The sequence below is a fragment of the Aristolochia californica genome, unplaced genomic scaffold (assembly GCF_029961685.1).
Source record: "Aristolochia californica isolate CCGP_79_NKW_82.1479 unplaced genomic scaffold, dmAriCali1.0.hap1 SCAF_1, whole genome shotgun sequence".
NCBI classification, from domain to species: domain Eukaryota; kingdom Viridiplantae; phylum Streptophyta; class Magnoliopsida; order Piperales; family Aristolochiaceae; genus Aristolochia; species Aristolochia californica.
The window spans coordinates 49,893,705-49,920,573 of NW_027181770.1; the positions used below are offsets into that span (position 1 = coordinate 49,893,705).

The following is a 26,869-nucleotide window of genomic DNA, read 5'->3' on the forward strand; positions in this document are numbered from 1 at the left end:
TGAGTTTTGCCGATGGTTTCCCAGTTCGCCCATTTCGTAAGTACACTTGCCGCCTTTCTCCGCTTCCCTGCTGTCTTCCAGCTTCCGGTTCTTAGGAAAGGTACGCCATTTCTAGCTCTCTCGCTGCCCCCCTCTCTTTCTCTTGTCCCTTCTCTCTTTGAAGCTGTCTCGCTCTCTTTATCTAGTCGCCTCTCTCTAAAGCTTTCTTTAAAGCTCTCTCCATCTCTCTGTGTTCTGCTGGAGATGGTTCGCCCTTTTGGAACATAGAGTTCAACCCTCCGAGACTGACCCCTGACATGCCTTCTGATGCTCATTGGTGCAGAGCAGCCAGCTCAGTTATTTGTCTACTATACTCTGGCTGGCCGGAGAAGGGACTGCCCCGAAACTGTTGCTCGTCTTTTCCATCATCCTAATTTGAAACTCTTATTTGTCTCAGTATATTCCCCCTCTTCTTATATTGGGCATTTACCCTGAAGGATATATGTTCGTGGTTTTCTCATGTTTATATTAAGTCTTATTCTTGTCATGAAGTTCAATTTTTGTAGTTTCAAAGTGAATAGGCAGCAATTGTTTGTGATATTTGGCGATGGGTGAGTTTCATGTTATTTTTCCGTATTACCCTCTATAACTTTGTTGCGGTTGATCTCTTTCCAGCAAGGAGGAAGTAAAGATGTCTCTACGCTTACTGAATCAAAATGCCGAAGTTCTTAACAAATCTGCAGCTCTCTTCATGAACATTAATGCCGCCAAAGGTCTTCAAGATGTTCTCAAGACAAATCTCGGCCCCAAGGGTACCATTAAAATGTATGATGGTTTATACGATATTGTCTTTGACCATTTATGTTATTATTTTTGTATAGTCATCCGTTTGTTTTTCTGCTGCAGGCTAGTTGGTGGTGCTGGAGACATTAAGCTCACTAAAGACGGCAACACTCTTTTAAAGGAGATGGTTAGTCTACGAAATTTCACTTTTTCCGGATCATGCTTCTTTCATTTGTTTCAGCAAACTTAGTATATTGTTGAGATTTAGCTGTTTTTTTGGACTTTTCTTTTTGTCGATGCTCTCCAATACGAGATTTGTGTACCATGTCATGGAAAACTCTGGGTTAAATTGAAGCATCTATTCTGGCTATGCTACTTCACTTTTTTCTTTATGTCTTTGTGCCATGTAATATTATATGTCTTTCGTGTCATATTGTTATTCTAGTATGCAATTATTCTCTCACCCAGTCACTCCCTGAACTTCCTATCTCGTATTATCCCTCAAACTTTTGGCAGATATTTTTCTTTCTTCTTTAAGTAGTAAAAGTTGATTGCTTTGTTGTAACCTCCTACATTTTGTTCTTTCGAACTACTTGTTTTCTAACATCCAGAGAACGTCCTGGTTTAAGGAATTAAAGCCAATATGTTTCTACAAATAGTGACTCTATAGCGATATTAATCATTTTTTATTTAAGATGACCTCATGACTTTGACTTCATAACCAACAAACTTGTTCTGATCTTTTTCCCTGGTGCAAACATTGACAACATTCTATTTATTGTTCTGTTTGATGTTTTTAAAAAAATTATCTCTTGACATGTGCACTATTTTAGAGTGCTGAGATGGAGATGTATCTGTTGCATAACAGGGGAGCCCAAAATTAAAAACTTATGTTCAAGAAAACATCTAAAGAGTTGCACCAAATGATGAGAAAATGACAAAAGGCTGTTTAAGATGGTTTCAGTATATTCGCTAGGAACCTAATAGTAAATCATTTAGAAAGAGATTTCTTAGTGCTTGATGATGAAGCAGTGAAAATTAGATGAGAACTGAACATACTTTGAATGGAAGTATTGATGAGTGACTTGAAGTTGGCTTACCTGGCAATGGCGTTAGCCAATGATTGAGTTGAGTAGATGTTGGAGTTAGCAAGCGATTGAGTAGAGTAGAGGAAGCAGTTTTATGTGACCAATGTTTATCGGCTTCGAAGACAAAGAAGACGATGAGTTGACTCTCTATTTTCTGCATTTTCTTTCTTGTATTTTCCCTTTCTGCACTTCTCTGATATTTGATCTACTTTCCTTTTGTTTATTTTGGATTTTATATCCATTCACTGTTTACCTTTCTAAAAAGGTATTCGTATATTTTGTTGCTTTGCAGCAAATTCAAAACCCAACTGCAATAATGATTGCAAGAACTGCTGTTGCCCAGGATGATATTAGTGGGGACGGTACCACATCTACTGTGCTTTTCATTGGTGAACTCATGAAACAGTCAGAGCGTTGCATTGCTGAAGGTTGGTGCTTCATATGCATGTATAAATTGTTGTGGAAATGCACAAGATAGGGTTTGTACCCTTGGCTAGTTGGAAACTACTTTAGTCTTTTGTTTCTCTTGATTCTTTCTTGCAATTCATATATAATGGTTAGTGATTATTCATCTTCAGCATCATTTTATTAGTTATAATTTTGACCAACACCCTTCAGGAATGCATCCGCGTGTTTTGGTTGATGGATTTGACATTGCAAAGAGAGCAACCCTTGATTTTCTTGAGCAATTTAAGACACCTGTAGTCATGGGTGATGACCCTGACAAAGAGACTCTGAAAATGGTGGCTAGAACAACACTAAGGACTAAAGTATTTACTATCTTCCTATGGCTGTGTTGATTCAGTGCCCTCTGTTTCTTTCTCACATCTTGTTGTGCTCTGACTGTGGTTTCCTTCTCTGTCATTTTAGTTGTATGAAGCACTGGCTGATCAGTTGACAGATATCATTGTCAGTGGGGTGAGTTGTTTCTTTATTTTATTTTACTTTTTTGTACTGCATTTGGTTTCATAGACTTGTATACACAAAAAGGTTCATCTGTATAGATTTTGCTCAGTTCATTCCTTTTGAATTTGAAAGCATGCTATTTAAATTAGTGGAAAGCTCAAAACAGTTTATGAATCTTCTTGTGAACCTTTTAACATGATAAAGTTTTTTTTTTCAATTCTCACTTGGTTCGCTGATATTCGGAACATTCTCTGAAGCACAATTCTCTATGTCACCATCCCTTCTTCTCTTTCTCTATGCATACACATTGGATGTCTATGTATGAATATGATGTGTATAAAACATTGTATTTGCTTGTGAACAGGTACTTTGTATTCGCAAATCTGAGGAGCCTATAGATCTTTTTATGGTTGAGATAATGCATATGCGGCACAAGTTTGATGTGGACATGCGTTTGGTATGTTTGTTGACCCTGTTCCGTGGTTGCCATTTCGGACATTCTGAATTTTTATTTCTTTAGTATTTGATACTGTTCGTATTATTTTCTATTCCGAGGATATTTGTGGTTGCTTAAAATTGAATGCTAATGTGACTTTGTGAATTTGTTCTTTTTATATTGTTTGTCTATATAATTTGAAGAGTCTCTGCTGTTCTTCATTCTCCATTTTAGTTTTGGCTTCTTTAAGATTTTTTGGTTGTGCTGCAAAATCCAAATGTTGCTAGATTTTAGAATTTAAGTGTTGGAGGTATGTGCAGATGAGAAAAGATTAGTGATGGATTGTGAATCTTGCCTCCAGAGTTTGAAATTTTATTCTGACCAATATAAGTGGTGCCACTTTCTAATTTAGAATAATAGCAAGAAGCATGAAAGGAAGAAATTAAAAAAATGAACTAAATCCAGGAGGTAATTAGTGTCTTTGACAATGTAAATAGGTCTTACTCTTCAAATGGTATAGAAACTTCTTTTATCCATCCTACAATTTTGTAAATTCTTCTAAAGAGTAAACTTACAATCCTGCCTTTAAAATTTTGCAATCCATAAAATGGCGTCACAATTGGTACTCTCTCTCTCTCTCGTTAATAGTAATTTTTTTATAAGACTTCTGAAACTAAATCTTAATCGAGTAAAGTAACTTACAGTGCTTTTCGAACATCCTTTGCTGTGTGATTGATCCATTTTGATATTGGTTGATCGGTATTGATTTGGGCTAAGCAGTCAAGGCATGGCTTCAATCAGCCCTGGATTGCCTTTGCTTATCACCTGCGTGCTAAGGTTGAAGTATCTCTTAGATATGTTCATTTCTGTTTGAGGGGGTAAAAATTTGACATGTATGCATTAGTCATTCTTAATTGATCTAGACTGAATTTATCTGTTTTGAATTTGTTGATTTTCAAGACTCCATGGATTTAGCTCATGGATAAAAAGAGGGAGACACCCATTGGGAGAAAACAGGAGGAAGAAGAGGTTATGGACTTTGTCCTAACCCCCTTCTCCTGAAGCTCAATTTATAGATTAATCAAACTAAAATATTATAATAATACCCTTGGAACTTAAACTAATTACATTTGTGCCATTTCTATGAGATGACTCTTTATTTACCATCCTGCCATCATTGTATGAGCATGTGAGCCTTCTCCTTGGTCTATGGGCCTCCAGCCCATCTTCTACTTCTCTTGGATGTGTGGGCCTTCCTTGGTCTTGTGGGCTTGGGCCCATCTTCCAACACACTTAGATATGTTGGCCTTCTTTGGTCGTGTGGGCTTGGGCCCATCTTCCAACACTCCCCCTCAAGCTGGGGGTGAGAGAACATCATGAACTCCCAGCTTGTTGCAAATGGTGTATGAGATCTTCTCGTATAAAAGGACAATCCTCCATATTTTCCAACACTCCCCCTCACGCTGGTGGTCTCTTCTATGAGGCCCAACTGGCATAAGATAAGTGAGAGTAAAATCACTCCAAGCCGTATGACATCGCTTTATACTCTAGTGATAACTCATGCAGGATGTAGGGCACACTCCTATCTTTTGTAGTGGGTCTATACGCAGTGTTCAGAAGTGTAATGAAACTCCTCCATCACCGTGTCCCTCCATAGGACATCGACTCTCAAATGGTAGGAGTAATAAATACCAATTAAAGAGGGTAATGGGTAATTACCCGGAAGATAATATTCTAGGGTCACCTTGGCTTTCTTCATCATCAGAATAGTCAATGTTGATAAAAATCAGCAATTGAGAAGTCTTCTTTCAATAATAATGTCTCATCCAAAGAGACAATAGTATTAGCTAAAATGGGCCTGGGCCCAATAAAACGTACCAAATAATAAAAATCTTTGTAAAAGGACCCATGAAATAATCCGATGCGAGTATCTGCACCAAATAATATGCTGACCAAGGAATATGCGTCCAATACTTCAAAATAAGAATCTAGCCGAAGACAAAGGACCGAGTCGAGCCGACTCAAATATTTGACCAATATTGCCGAGTTGCGGGAGGATTCAGCATTGAACTTGGGACCCGGACCTGTATAACTGAGGCAGAAACAAGTGGGCTGAGTCAGGTCGACTTGGGCTAAATTGGCCAGAGTTAACTCGGCAGGACAGAAATGTCAAGTGATCCTCGGTTTATTGGGTTAACTCGGCCCGGTCTGGGTCTCGGTCATAAACTGGCGCTCGATTAAACCCAGTTTCCTAACTTAAGGAAACATTTAATTTTGGCAACGATGCGTCTTCTTCCCCGCAGCGCCGAACAGAACGGAATCTCGGTAGAGTTGTCTTCTCTGACAACGGCAACGGGAACAATTGGCTGATTCATCAGCGAAACTTATTCTCCCGAGCAACCAGCAGTTACTTGAGATTAATCAGCAACCAAGGATAGCGACAAACAGTAGAGATAGCAGAACTCTATTCCCGATAGAAACAAAATTCTCGGCTTCCCTCCTATTTCTGCGATGGAAAAAAAATAAACCAGAGAAGGAGACAACCAGAGGAATTTCTGAAACCAGCAGCGGGTTGTGATCAACAACTTCTGGAAAAAGATGATCCAACAGATTAACTCGGCGGAACCAGAAATAGATGGGTCTTCGTCCTCTGGAAAATGACAACTTTCCAGGCTGGTGATTGCTGAGCAGTAAAAGAAACTTTCCGAAAATAGATTACACGACAAGAAAAATCTTTCTTGAATGATCACAAAGACAGAGTAGAAATGAACTAGACTGGATGCTTGCCTAGATAGCAGTGTGATAGAACCAGACTTTATCCAGCAATATTCTTTGAATAGATCAGCATCTTCATATGATTTTCATTCTCCTCTTCTTTGTAGCAAACATCAGAGAGATGGTAGAGTAGCAACGACGTGCTTCAGATTACTCGAACGACAAGAAAGCATGTCCAACCAATGTTCCGAGTAGAATGGGGGGCTTCAAATTACTCAAATGGTAAGAAAGCAAGTCCAACCATCCATGCCTTCACTTCGGGCATCGTAAAAAAATGCAGATTAGTAGCAGTAATGAAAATTAGTCTTGATACCGATCGGAAGCAAGGGGTATCTACTGACTCGCTGGGTGGTTGCCTTCAACATACTGGCATAGTGGCAATTACTAGTACAAAAAAACAAGGGCACGGTAAAGAGAAAAAATAAAAAATAAAAAAGTTTGGAATTTTAACAATAATGAAAAAAAATAACAATAATATGATGAAAAACTAATCAATAGTATGAAAAAAGAAAAAAAAATTGATGGATTTTTTGAATGCTGAAAACCCATATATGCTAGTCTTGAAAATCAATGCTCTGATGCCATGTTGATTTCAGGACTCCATGGATTTAGCTCACGGAGAAAAAGAGACAGACATCCATTGGGAGAAAATAGGAGGAAGAAGAGGTTATAGACTTATTGTCTTAACCCTTCCCCTGAAACTCAATTTATAGATTAATCAAACTAAATTATTACAATAATAACCTTGGAACATAAACTAATTACATTCGTGCCGTCTCTTTGAGATGACTCTTTATTTACCACCCTGCCATCATTGTATGGGCATGTGGGCCTTCTCCTTGGTCTATGGGCCTTAAGCCAATCTTCTACATCTCTTCGATGTGTGGGCCTTCTCCTTGGTCTATGGGCCTTGAGCCAATCTTCTACATCTCTTCGATGTGTGGGCCTTCCTTGGTCTTATGGGTTTGGGCCCATCTTCCAACACACTTGGATATGTGGGCCTTCCTTGGTCGTGTGGGCTTGGGTCCATCTTCCAACAAAATTATATATTACCAAATAGTGGTGCACTGTTATCAATCATGAAGTCTCTGATTTGGTTGGACTTACGCTACAGAAAACTTGTTAGTGTGATACTTCTAGCGTTTCCCATGTGATGCACTCAGAGATGGCAGTGGGCGGGTTAACTTCGCAATTATGAAGGGCTGGGTCCAATGAAATACCCTGCAGGGCTTTGCCAGCCCTGCCCTGCTAGGGTGATTGGGTTAGGAGGCCGTTCCTTACCCTTTACCCCCTCTTTTGTTCTTCTCCCATTGTCTTGCCAATTTTTTAGTAGAGAGTTGCATGTTCTTTGCAGATAGAGTGCTCTGTTTGAGAAGCTTTTGTAGATTATATGTCTTCTTCTCTATAACAATTCACAAAGATAGAGTAGGTCAGGTGGCCCTTCCTTCCTCGTATGTTCATGAATTGTGAAGGGAAGGCACCCTCCAAATTCGGTTATCAATGGGTTAGATTTACCCAAAGCCAAACTCAATCCAAATCATTAGAAAGCCCAATGGGTGCCATTAAGAACCTAATAAGTGAGAATATTGGGTTTTTAATGGATATCTAATAGTGTAGCGGGTTCTTAATGGAAACCCATGAAGGACCCGCTGTTAAGTTGTGAGCCTAATTAACGCCTTACGCTGAGTTTGGGAATTAATGGCAGTTTGGGAATTTCACTCTTGTAATGCGGTTGCCCTAGCTTTCTCTTTAAATTGGGGGGCACGACTATTAGGGTTTTATGATCTTAATCCGAGGAGCATCTCGAGAGGTTAGAGAGAAACACCTGTAAGTGTGCGATTTCTCTTCTAAACTATTTCATCTTCATAGTAGATTACTGTAGCGGTGGAAGACCGGACGTAGTCTTATCTTGAGGTGAACTTGTATAAATCTTGTTGTGCTTTTTCGTGTTTATTATTATTGTTCTCGTTAGTTTGGAATTAGGGCGTCTAATTCCTAACAAGTTGTATCAGAGCTTTGATTTGTGATTGAGAGCAATGGCGGGCGGAGAAGGATTGACACTTGGAATCAACAAGTTCGATGGTATGGATTTTGCATTGTGGAGGATGCAAATCGAAGATTATCTTTATAGTTAAAAGTTGCATGTATCACTTCTGAATATGAAACCAGAAGGTATGAAAAATGATGAGTGGAATCTCCTCGATAGACAGGTGTTGGGAGTAATCCGGTTAACATTGTTGAAGATCGTTGCTCACAACGTGGTGTCGGAGAAAACCATTGCGGGGATGATGAAGATTCTGTTCGACATGTATGAGAAACCTTCTGCAAATAATAAGGTACTTCTCATAAAAAACTTTTCAATTTAAAGATGACAGAAAATACGTCAGTGACATCGCATTTGAATGAGTTTAACACAATTGTCAATCAATTGACATCCGTTCAAATTAAAATTGATGTTGAGGTTCATACTTTAATTCTTTTGGCGTCTTTGCAAATTGTTGGAAGCCTATGAGGGCCGCGGTCAATAACTTTGTAGGCAATGAGAAGTTGATCTTTAATGATGTTCGGGATACCATTCTTGCGGAGGAAGTTCGTAGAAAGGACTTTGGAGAATCGTCGACATCTAATTTTACCCCAAGTGTCGATACTAGGGGCAGGAACTTTGAGAGGAATTTCAACAAGGGCAATGGTAAAGGAAAGTAAGGAATGATAGAAACAAGTCCAAATTTGGAAGAAATGTGGAATGCTAGAATTGTGGCAAGTCTGGTCACGTAAAGAAGAACTACAAAGCACCGAAGAAGGATGAAAAGAAAAACGATGTAAATATGGTGATTGAAGAGGTACAAGATGTTTTACTCTAGTCGGTTGATAGCCCTATTGACTCTTGGGTGTTAGATTCAGGAGTTTGTTTTCACACCACCGTACATCGCGAGATCATGGAGAACTATGTTGCTGGAGAGATCACGGGAGGGTGTATCTTGCTGATGGAGAACCTTTGAATATTGTCGGTATTGTTAATGTTAGTTTGAGGATATCAAACGGGTCAGTGTGGAAAATTCACAAGGTGAGACATGTACCAAAATTGATCCGTAATCTAATCTCAGTAGGGCAGCTTGATGATGAATGTCATAATGTGATTTTTAATGGCACTGCCTAGAAAGTCACTAAGGGAGCCACGGTTGTTGCACGAGGAGTTAAAATTGGTACTCTTTACATCACTTCTAGTTGCAGAGACACGATTGCAGTTGTTGATGCTATTACTAATTCTGACTTGTCGCATTATAGGCTCAATCACATGAGTGAGAAGGGAATGAAAGTGCTTTAGTCCAAAGGAAAGCTACCAGGGTTGAAAACTGTAAACAACAGTCTGTACGAAAGCTGTATTTTTGGTAAGCAGAAAAGGGTTAGCTTTTCTAAGGCTGGAAAACAGCAAAAGACGGCAAAATTGGAGTTGCTTCGCACAGATGTGTGGGGGCCTTCAACTGTTACTTCCCTTGGTGGTTCAAACTACTATGTGACATTTATTGATGATGCAAGCAGAAAGGTATGAGTTTATTTCCTGAAAAAACAAATCTGATGTCTTTGATACCTTGAAGAGATGGAGATTAATGATTGAGAATGAGACAAATTTGAAGGTGAAGTGTTTGTGGTCAGATAATGGGGGAGAATAGATAGATGATGATTTCTAGCGGTATTGTGCGGATAATGGAATCAAGATGAAGAAGACCATTCTTGGAAAACCTCAACAAAATGGTGTGACTGAGAGGATGAACAGAACTTTGAATGAGCGTGTGAGGAGCAAGGGATTACATGCGGGATTGCTAAAGATGTTTTAGTTTGAGGCTATTAGCACCGCTGCCTATTTGATCAACAGAGGTCCCTCAACACCATTGGATTGCAAAATACCAGAAGAGGTCTGGAGCGGCAAAGAGGTAAACCCTTTTTTCTTGAAAGTTTTTGGTTGTATTTCTTATATTCATATTGATTCTACTGTTAGAAGTAAACTTGATACTAAATCTAAGATATGTTTCTTTATTGGCTATGGTGGTACTGAGTTTGGTTATTGTTTCTGGGGGGACCAAAGTCGTAAACTTATCAGAAGCAAGGATGTTTAATGAAGGTGTCATGTATAAAGGCAGATTGAGAACAGAGTTTGGGACCACAAGTGATGAAGCCAAGAAGTCTGAAGTGATTCGGTTGAGAGATTTGCTAGTTATTGAGATGGAGAATATCGTTCAGGACCAGGAAAACATACCCCCAGAAGTAAATCAGGACATTCCTATGACTGAACTTAGGAGATTTACTAGAACTAGCAGACCACCACAGAGGTACTCCCTTGCATTGAATTATATTTTATTGACTGATAAAGGTGAACCAAAGAGATACGAGGAAGTCTTGCAAGTTGATGAATCAACCTAGTGGGAGTTGGCCATGAAGGACGAGATGGATTCACTGTTATCCAATCAAACATGACAGTTGACCGAGTTACCAAGAGGGAAGAAGGCCTTACAGAATAAATGGGTGTACCGAATAAAAGACGAACATGATGGCAACAAGTGGTACAAGGCGAGACTGGTGGTAAAGGGCTTTCAACAAAAAGAAGACATTTGACTACACTGAGATTTTTTCTCCAGTAGTGAAATTAACTACTATTAGAACAATGCTAAGACTAGTGGCAAATGAAGACTTGCACTTAGAGAGTAGTTGGATGTAAAGACAATCTTTCTTCATGGTGATTTGGAGGAAGAAATTTTCATGATGCAGCCACAGGGTTTCAAAGCTCAAGGGAAGGAGAAAATGGTGCGCAAACTTCAAAAGAACTTGTATGGTCTTGAACAAGCTTCAAGATAGTGGTATAAGAAGTTTGACACCTTTATGAGTAGTAATGGTTTCTTGAGGTGCTAGACATATCATTATTGTTATGTGAAGAAGCTTGATGGCTCCTATATTATTCTATTGCTATATGTTTTTTTTTTTTGAAAAGATGCTGATTTTTATTAAGGGAAAACTCTATCGAGTAGATTACAAGGGGTTAAGCCTCCCAAATAATGAGAGGTTGTTGGGAGGTTCCAAATTTTGCCAATTTATCAACCAAAGAATTGGTTAATCGAGGAACGAGGTTCCAATTACAATGAATAGATGACACAATGTCAACAATACAATCAGTGATAGGCTAGTGATGCCGGGGGGAGCTATCTTTTGAGCACCAACTGATGACAATTTTAGAATCTCCTTTAATAAACAGCTTGCCATGGAGATGCTCTTTGAAGATTTGAAGGCCGAATAGAAGAACACTCACTTCAGCAGTATTTGAATAAGCAATTCTACTGCTATATGTTGACGACATGTTTATAGTAGGTGCTTGCAAATAGAAAAGTTGAAAAGGGAGTTGTCCAAGAAGTTTGCAATGAAGGATTTGGGTGCTGCAAAACAAATCCTTGGGATGAGGATTACTAGGGACATTGATGTCATGAAACTGTCACAAGAAGAATATGTGAAGGTTGTTAGCAGATTCAACACTAATGATGCAAAACCAGTGAGTACTCCTTTGGCTACTCACTTTAACCTATCTAAGGAGCAGTCACCTTCTACAGAGCAGGAACGAGCAAACATGGCTAATGTGCCTTATGCTTCTGCTATTGGTAGTCTCATGTATGCCATGGTATGCACTAGACCAGACATAGCTCATGCAGTGGGAGTAAACAACATAGGGAAATAGTGAAGTGGATTCTCAGGTATTTGAGAGGCACTGTAAACCTAGCCTTATGTTTCAAAAAGTCAGATTTGGGATTACAAGGTTATGTAGATGCTGACATGGTTGGAGACATTGATGACAAGAAGAGTACCACTGGTTATGTATACACATTGGGTGGTATGATATTTAGTTGGGTCTCGAAGTTGCACAAGATAGTTGCTCTTTCCACCACTGAGGCAGAATATGTCGCTGTGATCGAAACCAACAAAGAGATGGTATGACTGCAGTCTTTTTGGGAAGAATTAGGTCTCAAGCATGGGAAGAATGTGTTGTATTGTGACAGTCAAAGTGCTATTCATTTAGCAAAGAATCCTGTTTATCATGCCAGAACAAAGTACATATAGGTGTGTTATCACTTCATCAGATCGGCTTTGGAGGATGGAGTCATACCACTTGAGAAGATTCAAGGGAGTCAGAATCCGGTTGATATGTTGTCGAAGAATGTTATGATTGAGAAACTGAAGTTGTGTGTAACTTCAATTGGACTTCTCTCTCAGGATTGAGAAGGTTGTTACCACTGTAGAGGAGATATTGATGATGAATTAGTCTCCAAGTGGGAAATTGTTAAGTTGTGGAGCCTATTTAATGCCTTACATTGAGTTTGGGAATTTCACTTTTGTAATGCGGTTGCCCTAGCTTTCTCTTTAAATTGGTGGGCGCTGCTATTAGGATTTTATGATCTTAATCCGAGGAGCATCTCGAGTTGCAGCTTGAGAGGTTAGAGAGAAACACCTGTAAGTGTGCGATTTCTCTTATAAATTATTTCTATTTTCATAGTGGATTACTGCAGCGGCGGAAGATAGGACACAGTCTCACCTTGGCGAATCTGTATAAATCTTGTTGTGCTTTTCTATGGTTGCTTTTCCTTTCTTCCACGTTTATTATTATTGCGCTCTTTAGTTTGGAATTAGGGCGTCTAATTCCTAACACCCGCTAGCAAAAATAAATTGAGTTAAACACATTATTCTAATGACAAAAATGCTTTTGTATACACTATGTATTTAATATAATATAATATAACAAAACATCATTGCATATGTTTTATGCCTTTAATATAATGTAAAATAATAAAAACTAGCCTTGTATACAACTGCATGCATGTGTGATATAGGTCCACGTGTGGTTGGGGACATGCATATGTGAGATGTGTGCATGTGTGGGGCCACGTATATATAAGTGGTCTCACACATTTGTGTATGTGTTGGGCCCACATGTACATGCATGTCTAATGTGGAGCCACACATGTATATATGTCTGAGCCTACACGCATGTCCTATCACATGTATGTGTGCAACCACACATGTTTATGTGTGTGGACTCACAATAGAGTCACACACATGTATATATGTAGGCCCACATGTGTATGAATATGCGTGTGTGCCACATTCATGTGTGAGTGTGAGTGTGAGTGTGTGTGGTCCACAAGTGTTTGTGACTGTATAATGGCCCATATATGTGAGTTTTTGAGAGTGTGTGGGCTCATATGTAAGATTGAGTGGACCCAAATGTGTTTGATTGTGTGGGCCCAGATGTGTATGATTGAGTAGGCCCATGAGTGTGTAGGCCCATATGTAAGATTGAGTGGACCCAGATGTGTATGATTGAGTGGGCCCATGAGTGTGTGTGAGTTTGATTGTATGTGGCCCATGTTTGTATCATTGCGTGTGCGCTCATGTGTGCATGATTTGGTGTGTGTGTGTGTGATTTGCTTAACGGTTTTCTACAAATTCCATTAACGTATTGGGTAAAACCCAAACTGTCTTGTTAAGAAGCTGTTACCTAATAAGACTGTCATCAGGCAGCCGTTTCTTAACGGGTTTGATTTGGGTTTTCTACTAATATGTTGGTTTGAATCCATTGAGAGCCTTACTTTCAAACTCTCTACAATGTCTCCCCCACACCTTCAATGGAGAAGGAATGGCTTCATGTGTGGCATGGACATGGTTGAGATTTCAATCTTTTCATGAGGTAGGGTTGGGGATGGGATAATGAGTGGCTTTGTGGGATGGGTAGGGTTGGGATTCCAAAAACCCTTCCTGAACCCACTCTACTGCCATCCTAGGTGCTTTCGTGGTGTTCAAATTTTGCTAAGAAGAAGTCTAGCCAAGGCCTCGGGTTTGACCTTCTTCTGGGTTTTCTTTGGGTTTGTTGTTAGAGATACTTGGCATGTTTTATGTTAATATTTGCGAGCTTTACCTTTCTTTTGTTGAGACAAATTATTTTTATTGATTATTGCAAGAAATTTACTTTAAACTTACATGAGTTGTTTTTTTTTTTTCCAGAGATTTTTCTTTTGATACCCAACATGTGTTGGTTATTGCCACATAGGGGTGGGCATGGGTCTGGTCGTGGTCGGGTTTCCAGAACCCCAAAAAACCCTGAAAAGAACCCGAAACTCGAACTTGCCCTCGACCTGACCACCATCCGAATAACCCCTTCCTTGCCCTGTCCCTGTCCCATCCCTGTAAATCCGACTTAAAATCGACCCATTCCTGTCTTGTCCTGCGGGTTGGGTTCAGGGAAATCCGTCCCTGACCTGAAACCCGATGGTTTTTTTACCCCGCCCCATCCCCGACACGTGGGGTGAAACCCAAAACCTAAACCCAGGGTTTTTGAGTCGGGGGGTTCCCTGTGAAACCTGACCTGATGCCCACTCTTATTGCAATGGGGGATGTTCATCTTTCTAGGTTTTCCATTTTATTTCATTGTTCGCTTCATTCTTAGATGGTGCTTTTATTTTATATTTGTATAGAATTGCATAGTCATTTAAGACTTTGTTGATGAACTCAATTGTGTTTTACATCTTCTGGTCTCTGCCTTTTCATAAATATTTGTGTGTGTTTGTTTTGAATTCAATTAATGCTACTGCTTGCTGTGGTCGTTAGGTTTAAGTCATGAGAAAAGAGGAAAAGAAGTTAAGCACTGAATACCAAAGTAGGGAAATGAGAAAAAGAAGAGGGAAAAGATAGTGGACCATGAGTTCAGGAGAAGAGGAACTATCAACCAATTAATGTACCAACCCAATGTTTTATTAGGTTGACTGAAGTTGTCTTTACACTATAACATAATTGCCCTTTGGTCTGATAAGCCAACAAAACAAATTGTAAGTAATGGTAGAAAAATAGCTGAATTTGAACTCACGTCTAGCACAGTTGTTTGTTTTCATTTTTTTGAAGGTAGAAAATTTAGTAAATTCATCATCGACTTTTTTGGGCAATGAGATTTTTTTCTGTTGTATCTTTTTTGTGACTTCAACCTTGAATTGGTTGTACCTTTTGTTCCGTGTCTGCATTTGGTGTTCATTGGCTTGAGGCTTATTGCAGAATCTTCTGTTGTTTATTTATGAACCAGTGGTTTTTTATTTTTGCTGAATTTGTATGTCTCACAAGAAAATAAGGGAAAAGCTTTATTATTTCCCTCCAATTAGGATGTTTCTGGACTTATTTTCATTTACAAGTTACATCTAATTTTTTGTAGGTTGAGGGTCTGGTCCTTGACCATGGTTCAAGACATCCTGACATGAAAAGACGGGCAGAAAACTGCTATATCTTGACTTGCAATGTATCTTTGGAATATGAGAAAAGGTTAATAGAATGACCAACTTGTAACTCTCTCTCTTTCTTTCTCTCTCTCTCTATGTCTCTTTAATAGAAGAGTCTTTGGAGGTAAATATGGCAATAAACTGACAGTTCTCATTGTTGAATCATGCGTGCACACTGTTTTTATTTTTTGTTGTCCTGAAATTGTTACTTGATTCTTTGTCTGTTGACCTAAGAGAGATGTTTGCTAGTAGGGAAAATAAAGTTGAAACAATTATAAGAACATGAATACTTGTTAGAGAATGAGTGTCTCATCGTTATTCGTGACATTTGTTAGAATGTGTATTGAGGGTACTTTGGTCTTTTCACTATGTAATTTTTTCCCCATGTATAAATCTGTAATTAGGAGAAGAGAGAGGGGAAAGGAAGAAGAAAAGAAGATGTTGGAAGGAAAGCAAAGTAGAGTGCAGCAATCACGTTAGGGGAAACTGACTGCTAACTCTTATTAATCACTTAAAATAGATTGAGCTTCAGGCGATGGAGTTGGTGTACCTAAATACAGGAGGGATGTTGAGAACATGAGGCAATGTTGGGAGCTGCGAGGGGAATCGTCCGTCCTCCAACCACAGACGACGACAACGACAAAGACAATGCTGGCGAAGTCAAAGGTAAGGTTGTCGACGGCGGAAAACATCCCCAATCTCTCACATCCTCTAGATCCCAATCGAGTGGAAGAAGATGGAGATCCCAACCAAGCGGAAGAAGATGGTGACGGAGAATGGCACATGGCAAGGGGCCGGAATTCCGGGAAAAAAGAAAAATGAAAGGAAGAAGAAATAGCATGGGTCGTCGGAAATTCAGAAATCTCGCTGGAGCTCAAACCAGGGAGAACCGAAAAGGTGATACGAATTACAGTGAAAAATGGAAATAAGCGATCTTTCGTCTCAATCCCGTTGGCCGCAGCCTTGGATTTCGCAGTTTGTCTCGTAGATGAAGAAGTGTTGCAAGTTCCTCGGCTTCGGGAGATTAGAGTCGGAGAACTCTCTCTCCGTTTTGGGTTTTCGACAAAGAGGAACGAGGACATTGAAAGTCGTCCAAAGCAGAAGTATGTTGATAATGGCCCGAGTGTAACTCCTCGAAAAATTTGGCACATCCTTTAGTTGGAAAGGTTTGAGGGAAAAAATACTAAGCTTCATCCCATCGAAATCGCCCTTGAGACCCCCATCCATTCATCCCGTCCCTCCCGAAAAAGACGACCTTCAGTTCCCCCCTCTCTCATCTCAGAAATCCATCCCACCTTTGAACATTTTGATCCCGTCAGGCCAAAAATCCCCTCCCCCCAAAAACCAAAATATTGCCATACATTTGCCCTTTGACCTCTTCTCGACCGGATGTAAAGCTTTAAAATCAGCCCTCAAGGTGAAGACCAAGTCCGTCGAATGGACAAATGAGACCCTCGCGCACTGATTTCGGGATAAAATCCAAATCGACTACCTCCCGAAAATCTCCTGGCTGAGCTCTCGGCAGTTGCTGGTCTTTCTTAACTCGTGGGAGGAGGTGAAGATAGCCCTCGACGAAAGCTTATGGGAGGCCGAAACTGAGATAACAGTGTCGGAATGGGAGGAAACCCCCAGGAATCTTCCCCTCGGACAATGGATATTTGTCAAGGGACTTCCAATAGAACTGTGGTCGGAGGAGGTCCTGCGGCGAGTATTCTGTGCTTTTGGAACCATCATACAATGGGACGACGACACGATGGAGAAAAAGAAATTGGGCATCGCCAAGGCGTTCGTTGCCCCAAACATGGGTTGGCCTGAATCTCTCTTCACGGAGTTAATTTTTGGCGGCAATTTCGTATGGCTTGAGGTGTCTTTCGGAGCCATGGAGATTCTGCGACTGCCGGAGCTTCGCCGGACTCAAAGGGGAGGAACTACTTTGGAGCCCAACTAACCCCCAAGCCGAGTCAACACGGTCTTTAACTCATTGGATTTAGGTGAGTCAACCTCTTTACTGAGTTCTGGATCGAACTCGGGCTCAAATTCAAATTCCTGGGGAAGTATTTCGAAACGAGATGACAACTCACTTTTCGAAATACAAAAGGCATTTCAAATCCGGGGAATCTTAGACCCGAGTCCCGATGACTCCACCAAGGGCCCGCCAACGGTACATCTCAAAAAATACTCCCGGTGTACTCAAACCGAGGGACTGCGTCTTCCCAAAGACTCCTACGCGAGCCTCCAGACACCGAAGAAGGCGCCTAAAATAAATGAAGCATCCCTCTTCGAAGCGTCATCTGCCATCTCTAAATCAAAATCAAGGAATGACGGTGAAAATCGGGAGGACGAAGTTCACACATCTTCCGGTTCACAGTGCAAAGAAGGGAGTCTCCAAAAAGACGATCCAAAGCCCCATCCAGGTACGACTTTCGAAAGTCTGACTCAGTCAATTTCAAAAGAGTTTTCTTCGAATGGTGCAGATAGACCGTCTACAAGCTCAACGTTCAATGAAGGGTGTTCACTTTTTTCAAGGCAGTTTTCAAATTTTATAGCAGAAAATTCAAATACTGCTTCGGGAACCCCCATTTCAACTTTCTCGAACCCCCACACCTCTACCCCCTGTACACCTACGTCCATCTACTCGAGCCCAAAAATACTGCAAGCCACACTACCCTCCTTTGCTTCCCTATCCCACGGCTCCAATTCTCAAGGAAATCACCCCTCAATTAGCGCAACCCTACCTCTCCCCCAGAAAAGTCCCATCGATCCCCCATCCTCTTCCTCAACCCGCCATTGGAATCTTCTTTCTCAAGATCAGAACCGCTCATAACACAATTATAATTTTGATCTCGAGCATACACTCCAGAACATACAATCTAGCTAAGCTAGCCAATTCACTACTCCCGAAACTCTAACAGAAAATTGTCAAGTGACATCTCTCTTTCACGACCTTTCTACGAACACTGGTAAGGATTCGGATATCCCGGACTCCACCGGATTGGGAATAACAGAGCTTGCTCACTTACCCCCTCAGCAAGAAACAGACACTAATGTCTCCAGAATTCCAACGTCGGCTAATCTCCACAATCAGGACTGCCCAGTTACTCCTCAAACCCCTCTCTCCTGGTTGACCTGGCCGTGTGGTCAAGGCACTCCAAGTGGAAAGTCACAAATATGATGAGGAATCTTGGCATGGCTTTGGCCCATCTTATGGGAGCAATTTTTAGAGGCCCGTTACCTGGAGACAGAAATGCATCTGGAGTCATCAAGTATGGTAATAAATGATTGTGCTTTCCTGGAATGTTTGAGGAATTTGGGCTTCCGGAAGAGGGGAGTGATCTCTAATTTTATTTCTCAATTCAAGCCATCCATTGTGATCCTCCAAGAAACAAAGTGTCAAGAGATGTCCGATGCTATTGTCAAAGAGCTTTGGTCCAATTCTTCTATTAAGTGGGTGGTTGTCAATGCTGAGGGTAACTCGGGAGGTATCCTAGTCGCTTGGGACTCGACGCTCTTGGCTTCCTTGCACGTGTTTGGATACCGTTTCTCTTTGGGTTTGTAGTTTAGAGACCTCTCCTCGGGCAAAATTTGGTGTGTAGGGGGTATATACGGTCCGACCAGATATCGTGAGCATGACTTATTTTGGGAAGAACTCAGTAATCTCTTCCAGTCCTGGAGACTTCCATAGCTCTTCGCTGGTGATTTCAATGCCATTCGATACTGCAGTGAGAAGAAATCGCTGGCCAATCGCATTTCTGCTTCTATGCGAGGTTTCTCTGATTTCACTGGTGGGTGTGGGTTGGATGAGATCCCCCTCTCGGGAAAAAATTATACTTGGTCGAATAACCAACAACAACCTATTTTGTCCAAATTAGATCAATTTTTGGCTTGTCCAGAGTGGTTGCAACTCTTTGGGAATGTCTCAGGTCGGGTTCTGAATAAGGTGGGATCAGACCATTGGCCAATCATGTTGACCACTTCTTTTGAGAAATGGGGCCCCTCTCCTTTCCGGTTTGAGAATTCATGGTTATCTACCAAAAATTTTGAAGCTCGTATTGATGAATGGTGGGCCGAGGGACCAGACATGGGCAGGCGGGAGTGGGCTTTTCCTCTAAAGCTTCGGTTTATAAAAAAGAAAATTAAAGAGTGGGCCACAGAGCATCGCACTTCTCTGGCTACTGAGAAGTCTTCCATTATCTCCCAAATTGCGGACCTTGACTTGGCGGAGGAGCAAAGGTATTTATCTCCAGTGGACTTCTCTACCAGAATTTCTCTAAATTCAAATCTTAATTTACTTCTCCATCAAGAGAAGGTCCGTTGGAAACAATGTGCCAGATTTAAATGGCTGAAGGAGGGAGATGCCAACACAAATTTTTTTCATGCAGTAGCTTCGGCTAAGCGGAGGTCCAACCGTATTAACTCATTATGCATTAATAATGAGGTAACATCGTGTAGGACTTCGATCACTAATGTGTTGCTCACGTTTTTCACAGATTTATATTTGGAGGAATGTTATTATAGACCGAAACTTCAGAATATCAGGTTCTCTCGCCTATCTCCAGCAGCTGCCTTTTTCTGGAGTTGCCGTTTTCATTGGGAGAGGTCGAATGTGCTGTTTTAGGCATGGAGGGTGATAGGGCACCAGGCCCTGATGGCTTCAATGGGGATTTCTTAAAAAGTTTTTGGCCTCGTCTCAAGGGGGATATCATATCCATGGTTAATGGATTTTTCAGCAATGGGATCACGTTTCATAGTATTGGTGCTTCTTTTATTGCATTGGTCCCAAAGAAGTAAAGTGTGGAGAAACCAGAAGATTTCAGGCTTAGCAGTCTCATCTCTAGTGCTTATAAGATAATAGCCAGAATCTTGGCGCACCGTCTCAAAACTCTCCTTCCATCAGTTATTCACAAAGGGCAAGGGGCTTTTTTGAAGGGAAGGGAGATTTTGGACTCTACTATGGCTGCTCACGAACTTATTGATCATTTTCAACGCAACAAGGATCCTAGAATTGCCCTAAAGTTAGATCTTGAAAAGGCTTTTGACAGAGTAATTTGGATCCTGTTTGATGAGACCATGGAAAAGATGGGTTTTGGCAACAGATGGAGATTCTGGATAAGAAGTTGTGTGGACTCGGCTTCATACTCGCTCCTCATCAATGGCTCCGTATGTGGTTATTTCAAAGGGACCAGAGGTATTAGGCAGGGAGATCCCCTATCCCCACTTTTATTCAATATGATTGGTGAATTTCTATCTACTATGTTCTACTCGGCAGGTAATCTTGGGTGGCTCCCCCCTACTAGCTCCAGTTCAGCTTATAATATTCCCATCCTCTAGTATGTAGATGATACCATAATTTTCGGAGTCGGCACCATTGATTGTGCACGAAAGATTAAAGCTGTGTTGGGGCTTTTTGAGGTAGCCTCTGGTCAAAAAGTAAATTGGGGAAAGACTTCCTTAATGGGCTTCAATGTTAACCCTGAGCTTCTTAGTGAGATGGCAAGTATATTCGGATGCACAATAAGTCACTTACCTGGAACATATCTTGGTTTACCTCTTTTCAATGGTTGTATATGCAAGAGGCTTTGGAATCCGGTGGTGGAAAAAATGGAATCGCGCCTGGCATCATGGAAGGGACGTCTTCTTAGTAAAGCGGGGAGGTTCATCCTTCTCAAGTCCTACATAGCAGGTATTCCCAATTATGCCCCTATCTTTCATGTCTTGCCCTGTTGCAATTTGTAAGATTATGGATAGGCTAAAAAGACGTTTCCTATGGAGGGGATCGAGTGATACTTTCAAGTACCATCTGGGTGGCTGGGATGAAGTATGCATGCCGAAGAATATGGGTGGCCTGGGAATCCGGCAAACTAGAGATATGAATCAAGATTTGTTGCTGAAATGGCTATGGAAGTTTAATACTCACTCCTCAAATCTTTGGAAGGAAATGGTTCTCACAAAGGTGGGTGGGGATCCTCACTGGTGGATGTCTGGTGGGAATCGTAGAGCCCTCTCCCCAATATGGAGGGCATTATACCTTTTGATTCCATTCGACTAGTAGATTCTATGCAGGCAATAGTAGATCGCTCAAGTTTTGGGATGATTTGTGGATTGGGCAAGAGCCCCTGCAGGCTGCATTCAGGAGTCTTTATCTTCTCACGACTCGTAGAGAGATATCAGTAGCAGAAGCTTTTGAGGAGGGGGGGGGGATATGAATCTACATCCTAGAAGAGGTCTCTCGGATAGTGAGGCTCTGGAGGCTAGTCGATTGATGGACCTTGTTGCTTCGTTTAAAATTCGTCCTTTGGAGGCTGACAAGCTCATGTGGTGGCCAGACAAAAATGGTTCCTTCACGGTCTCATCAGCATATGGCTTTTTAAACAGCAATAACTCGGCTTGGAGGGTGAATGAAATCAAATTTGTATGACATTTATGTGCCCCTCCAAAGGTAAAGTTCTTCATGAGGAGTATCTGTCAAGGTAAACTTCTCTCGGCAACTGTATTGAGAAGAAGAGGTCACCCCTCAGTGGATCCTATATGTCCATTCTGCAACTCTGAAAATGAAACTACTAGCCATATTCTTCTCCATTGCAGCTTTTCTTGGAAGGTGTGTATCAACATTCTTGGAAAGTTTGGTTTTCAGTTCTTCATGGCGGCTGATCTGCTTTCGTTCAGTAAATCTCTCATGGGTACCCCTATGCCGAGTCTTGGAAAGATGATGCTCTCTGCATGTACTAGTTTTATCCCGTGGGGTCTTTTGAATGAGCGAAATAGAAGACGTTTTGATGCAAAAAGTGAATCTTTAAACCGAGTTGCGGACAAAGTGGTTGGACAAATATCAACTTGGCTATTAACCAAGAAAACTCTCTCCTTATCTGGGTTCCTCCATTCGTGAAAATTGGAGAAACTTGGCATTGATGCACATTGGGAAAAGCCTTCGGTCATGAGAGAATGGTCTCCTCCTGATCCTGGTTTCCTAAAGTTAAATTTTGACAGTTCGTCTCTTGGCAACCCTGGTATTTCTGGTTTCGGAGGAGTTATTTCAAACCATTCCGGTAATCATCTCTTCACTTATGCCGGACCCCTTGGTATATCAGACTCTCCGTCTGTTGAATTGCACGGTCTCCTCTCCGGTCTTCGTATCTTCAGAGATAAATGTAGGGGGCCTCTCCATGTTGAAGGTGACTCCAAAGTGGTGATAGGTTGGTATGAGAACACATCTTCTCCTCTGTGGAAGCATTGAGATATTTTTAAAGAAATTTTAGATATTACTTCAATTGTTCCTTGTATTTGGTCTCACATTCTGAGATCCGCTAATTCGGCGGCTGATGTGCTTGTCAGGCAGGGAGCTACCCTACAATCACTGGTTGTAAGGGACGTGCTCCCACAAATTTTGTAATTCTCTTCCATTTTATTAATACATCTTCTTCAAAAAAAATAAAAAATCACTTAATATAGATTACATAAAAGAGGCTTATGTGATCTTTCTAAAAACTGAGTGAACGTAACTCCACATAAACAGAAACTTTTAGATCTAAGAAGGGGAGAAACTTACATAATGAAAAAGAGCAAGGTACCCTCAATGTGTATTTTAGCAACATTCAAAAACAAAATAAGACTGCTCAGGATACTTTTGAATCATAACCTTATCATTTCTTGGGGTTTGTTAAAGTTGGATCTAGGTCCATTCCAAAATGACTAGCTGAAGTCAGGACTTTTCTCAACTAATAATCATATGACTTTTCTTGTTATTAACCCATGGGGGATTGTTCTCATTTACACTCCCTCTTGCAGCCAGGTCTACTCAAATGGACAATGAGTCTAGAGATGTGAACAACACAAATGATGTATAAACTAAAAGGGGCACAAACTATGCCCAACAAGGCAGATCCCCTGCTTTGTTATCATGTTAAAGTGGAGTTGTGGGTCCAAAATGGCTAGCTGAAGTTAAAAACCTTTTCCAACTAATCACTATATGACCTTTCCTTATATTAACTCCTGTTATTCCCATTAACAGGGTTTTACTATGGGACTCAAGATGCTGGGTTTGGAACTATTAGGAAGTTGCTAACTGCATGATTATGTATTTTGGATGCATTTGTTGTTTATCTGCATCATTTTGTGAATTTAGAGGACTGATTTTTGAGTTTATTTTAGATCATTATTCATCTCATATATTTTGCTGTCAGTGAAATAAATGCAGGTTTTTTCTACTCAAATGCAGAGCAGAGAGAAAAGATGGTGGCTGCTGAAAGGCTGCAAGTCGATGAGAGAGTGCAAAAAATCATTGATCTAAAAAACAAGGTAAATGAATATGCTTGTGTTCTTTTATTTGTAAGTTAACTATAAGGGTAATAAGGGTAACTAAGAGAAGAGGTGAATATTCTGGTGATTCAGGTTTGCTCTGGAAATGATTACAACTTTGTTGTCATTAATCAAAAGGGCATTGATCTTCCATCACTAGACTTCCTTGCTAGAGCTGGGGTAAGTTATCTCTTTCCAGCTTGTCATTATGTTGTCTTATTTTTGCCATTTCTTTGTAACTGACTAATTTTGTTGTTTCATAGATAGTTGCTCTTCGAAGAGCAAAGAGGAGAAATATGGAAAGACTGGTTTTGGCTTGTGGAGGGGAAGCCGTAAACTCAGTTGATGATTTGACGCCTGATTGTCTTGGTTGGGCTGGAGTTGTGTATGAACATGTCCTAGGAGAGGACAAGTATACTTTTGTTGAGAATGTGAAGAATCCACACTCTTGTACCATTCTGATAAAAGGTTCATGATGTTTTGTTTGTCACATCGTCCTTCTTTTTCTTTTCTTGTAGCATTTATGTGTTAAATAAATTATGCTTGCAACCTTTGCATCATTTCCGTTCTTTTTTGGATTCTACTTTACTACCCTTAGCTGCAATAATGGTTGATACATAGTACAGAGCAACATTTGCATCATTTACATGGGCTGAGTTAAGCACTATGCTAAGCGATTATGATGGCACTGTGTGGGACATGAAGGTTCTAGGGCTGTGTCTTATTCTGCATGTTTTGGCATTTCAATATCTAAGCAGTGCTGCACTGTGCAAGAGTGCCTTTGTGCTGGGTCAGAAATAGTTTTTATTACTTCCTGTCAGACATCCTTAATGCATGATTACATCTCTATGAGTCATTTTCCTTGAGTGTCTTTACAATGTTTGAAAGGTGTTCTTTAAAAATTTCAGGACCAAACGACCACACAATTGCACAAATTAAGGACGCTGTTCGAGATGGTCTGAGAGCTGTTAAAAATACATTAGAAGATCAGGCAGTCGTATTAGTAAGTATATGCATTGTAATGTTCTGTAATGCTTGGATGAAGGACATCCATATTCTGTAATGCCCTATTCGCCATGGCTTAACTGACTAGCATGGAAAATCTTCATTTGTGAGCTCAGGGAGCAGGGGCTTTTGAAGTTGCAGCCAGGCAACATTTGGTCAACAATGTGAAGAAAACTGTTGAAGGAGTAAGTGTTCACTCCTTTTTTTTTTTTAAATTATTTTCAAGTTGACAGGCCCTTCACTTTAAACAATTCCACATGAATCTGCCTGTAGCGTGCACAGCTTGGGGTGGAAGCATTTGCCGAGGCTCTACTTGTTGTGCCAAAGACTCTAGCAGATAATTCAGGCCTTGATACGCAGGATATTTTGATTGGGCTCACTGTATACTCTCTCTCTCTCTCTATATATATATCTTTTTCTCTCTATGTTTTTGCAAGTGAAAAACTATAAATATGCAATTGCTGAGTCTCGAGGGACTTCTATTGTTCAGGCTGAGCATGAAAAGGGGAACGTAGTTGGGTTGAACCAGCATACCGGAGAACCAATTGACCCACAGTTGGAAGGAATTTTTGATAACTACTCTGTGAAGCGACAAATCATCAATTCTGGGTTTGTACCAAGTTACAAAACTGGTCAGTTAATACCATTTTCTTTCCTTGGAGTCATACTTATTGAGCTTCATCTATTTGTTTTGCTCAGGCCGGTTATTGCGTCTCAGTTGCTTTTGGTGGATGAAGTAATTCGAGCTGGTCGGAACATGCGGAAGCCTAACTAGTCCAATACGTGCTTGAGGGCCTTTTGTATGTTTAGTTGACCTGGTTTTTCCTAGCCATTTTTCCGGTTGTCCTTGTATCTGTGAGCTGCTCATTTTGAAGAGGATGATGGGACTATCATTGCACCGAAGGAAGAGAGATTTTACACGTTCTTTTCCTGATGTAGGTGGTTTTTTTCTTCTAAACTTACGCTTCAGCTTTGCAATCTGTTCGAGTAGAAATTAGTGGATGCCAGTGGTTGATGTAGCTGTCTGAGTTGTATTTTTTATTTGGAGTGATTGGGGTAAGATCTTCCCTAAGGGTTTGTTTGGAACCCCATAGAAAAGAAAAGAAAAAAAATGAGAATTCGATTATTATTATTTTAAAAAATAGTTAGTAAAAAGAGAATTTTTTGGTGGATGAAGTAATTTGAGCTGGTTGGAACATGCGGAAGCCTAACAAGTCTTATACGTGATTGAGGGCCTTTTGTATGTTTAGTTGAACTGGTTTTTCCTAGCCATTTTTCTGGTTGTCCTTGTATCTGTGAGCTGTTCATTTTGCAGAGGATGATGGGACTATCATTGCACCGAAGGAAGAGAGATTTTACACGTTCTTTTCCTGATGTTAGTGGTTTTATTTCTTCTAAACTTATGCTTCGGCTTTGCAATCTGTTTGAGTAGAAACTAAGAGGTTTGTGAATGCCAATGGTTGATGTAGCGGTTTGAGTTGTATTTTTTATTTGGAGTGGTTGGGGTAAGTATCACTTTCCCTAGGGGTTTGTTTGGAATCCCAAAAAATAAGAATTTAATTATTATTATTCTAAAAAATAGGTAGTAAAAGGAGAATTTGATTATTATCTAATTTTTATTAATTATTTTCGAGAATAATAATGGTTAAATTTTTATTTTCTCTTTTCTGTAAGAGAATGGTTATAACTGTCATCTCGTCGTCGTGTGATTGGAAGTAATTTTAACCATATTATATGGGTATGAAATATAATTTGAATAAACCTATTAGTGCACGTAAGTTTTTATCGTACGAGGGTAAGAATAGATGTCTATATATAATGAAATTGTAACGTAAGTACCAGGTTGATTGGTGGTTAAAACCATTTGAGCAAGGTTGGACCGGATCTGGTTATCTTGGGTCGGTGATCAAGTTGTCTTTTATACGTTGTTTTTGCCTTTCTAAAAGTTTTTAATTATTAATAGGATTTTTTGTTTTATATAAACTTTAAATTATTTATATTAAATAAAAAGTAGTAGATAATAACATAAATACTTATAAATGTTTAAAATTTCATCTTACTATAAATGTATGATATGGTTTTTCATTTATTTATTATAAATTACGCATAATTCATCACATTTTAATATCTACTTCTTTTTTAAAGATTTATCACACATATTTTAATACATTATTTATATTCTATAAAGTAACTCGATGTGATAATAGGGTAATGTTGGATTTTTCAAATTCAACCTGTTTAGACATAACTTGTTACCTTCAATATCTAAGTTACATTAGTCAAGATATTTTGTGTTGATCGAGTAAATA

General features: G+C 40.1%; 1 protein-coding gene across 2 annotated transcripts; it reads left to right on the forward strand.

The window, feature by feature from the left end:
- On the forward strand, positions 1 to 25,732 carry LOC137959560 (T-complex protein 1 subunit zeta 1-like). Of its 2 annotated transcripts, none has more exons than XM_068806926.1 (16): positions 1 to 100; positions 655 to 804; positions 886 to 949; positions 2,143 to 2,278; positions 2,469 to 2,620; positions 2,721 to 2,768; positions 3,121 to 3,213; positions 15,200 to 15,306; positions 23,441 to 23,555; positions 23,649 to 23,735; positions 23,819 to 24,023; positions 24,464 to 24,558; positions 24,677 to 24,745; positions 24,834 to 24,941; positions 25,051 to 25,169; positions 25,260 to 25,732. In XM_068806926.1, exons 2-16 carry the CDS (start codon positions 671 to 673, stop codon positions 25,333 to 25,335), a joined length of 1,608 nt encoding a protein of 535 aa, XP_068663027.1. In that variant the 5' UTR covers positions 1 to 100; positions 655 to 670; the 3' UTR covers positions 25,336 to 25,732. The 2 variants fall into 2 exon arrangements, with proteins under 2 accessions (XP_068663027.1, XP_068663032.1); XM_068806931.1 differs by lacking the exon at positions 1 to 100 and adding an exon at positions 190 to 435.
- Positions 25,733 to 26,869: the final 1,137 nt, after the last annotated feature.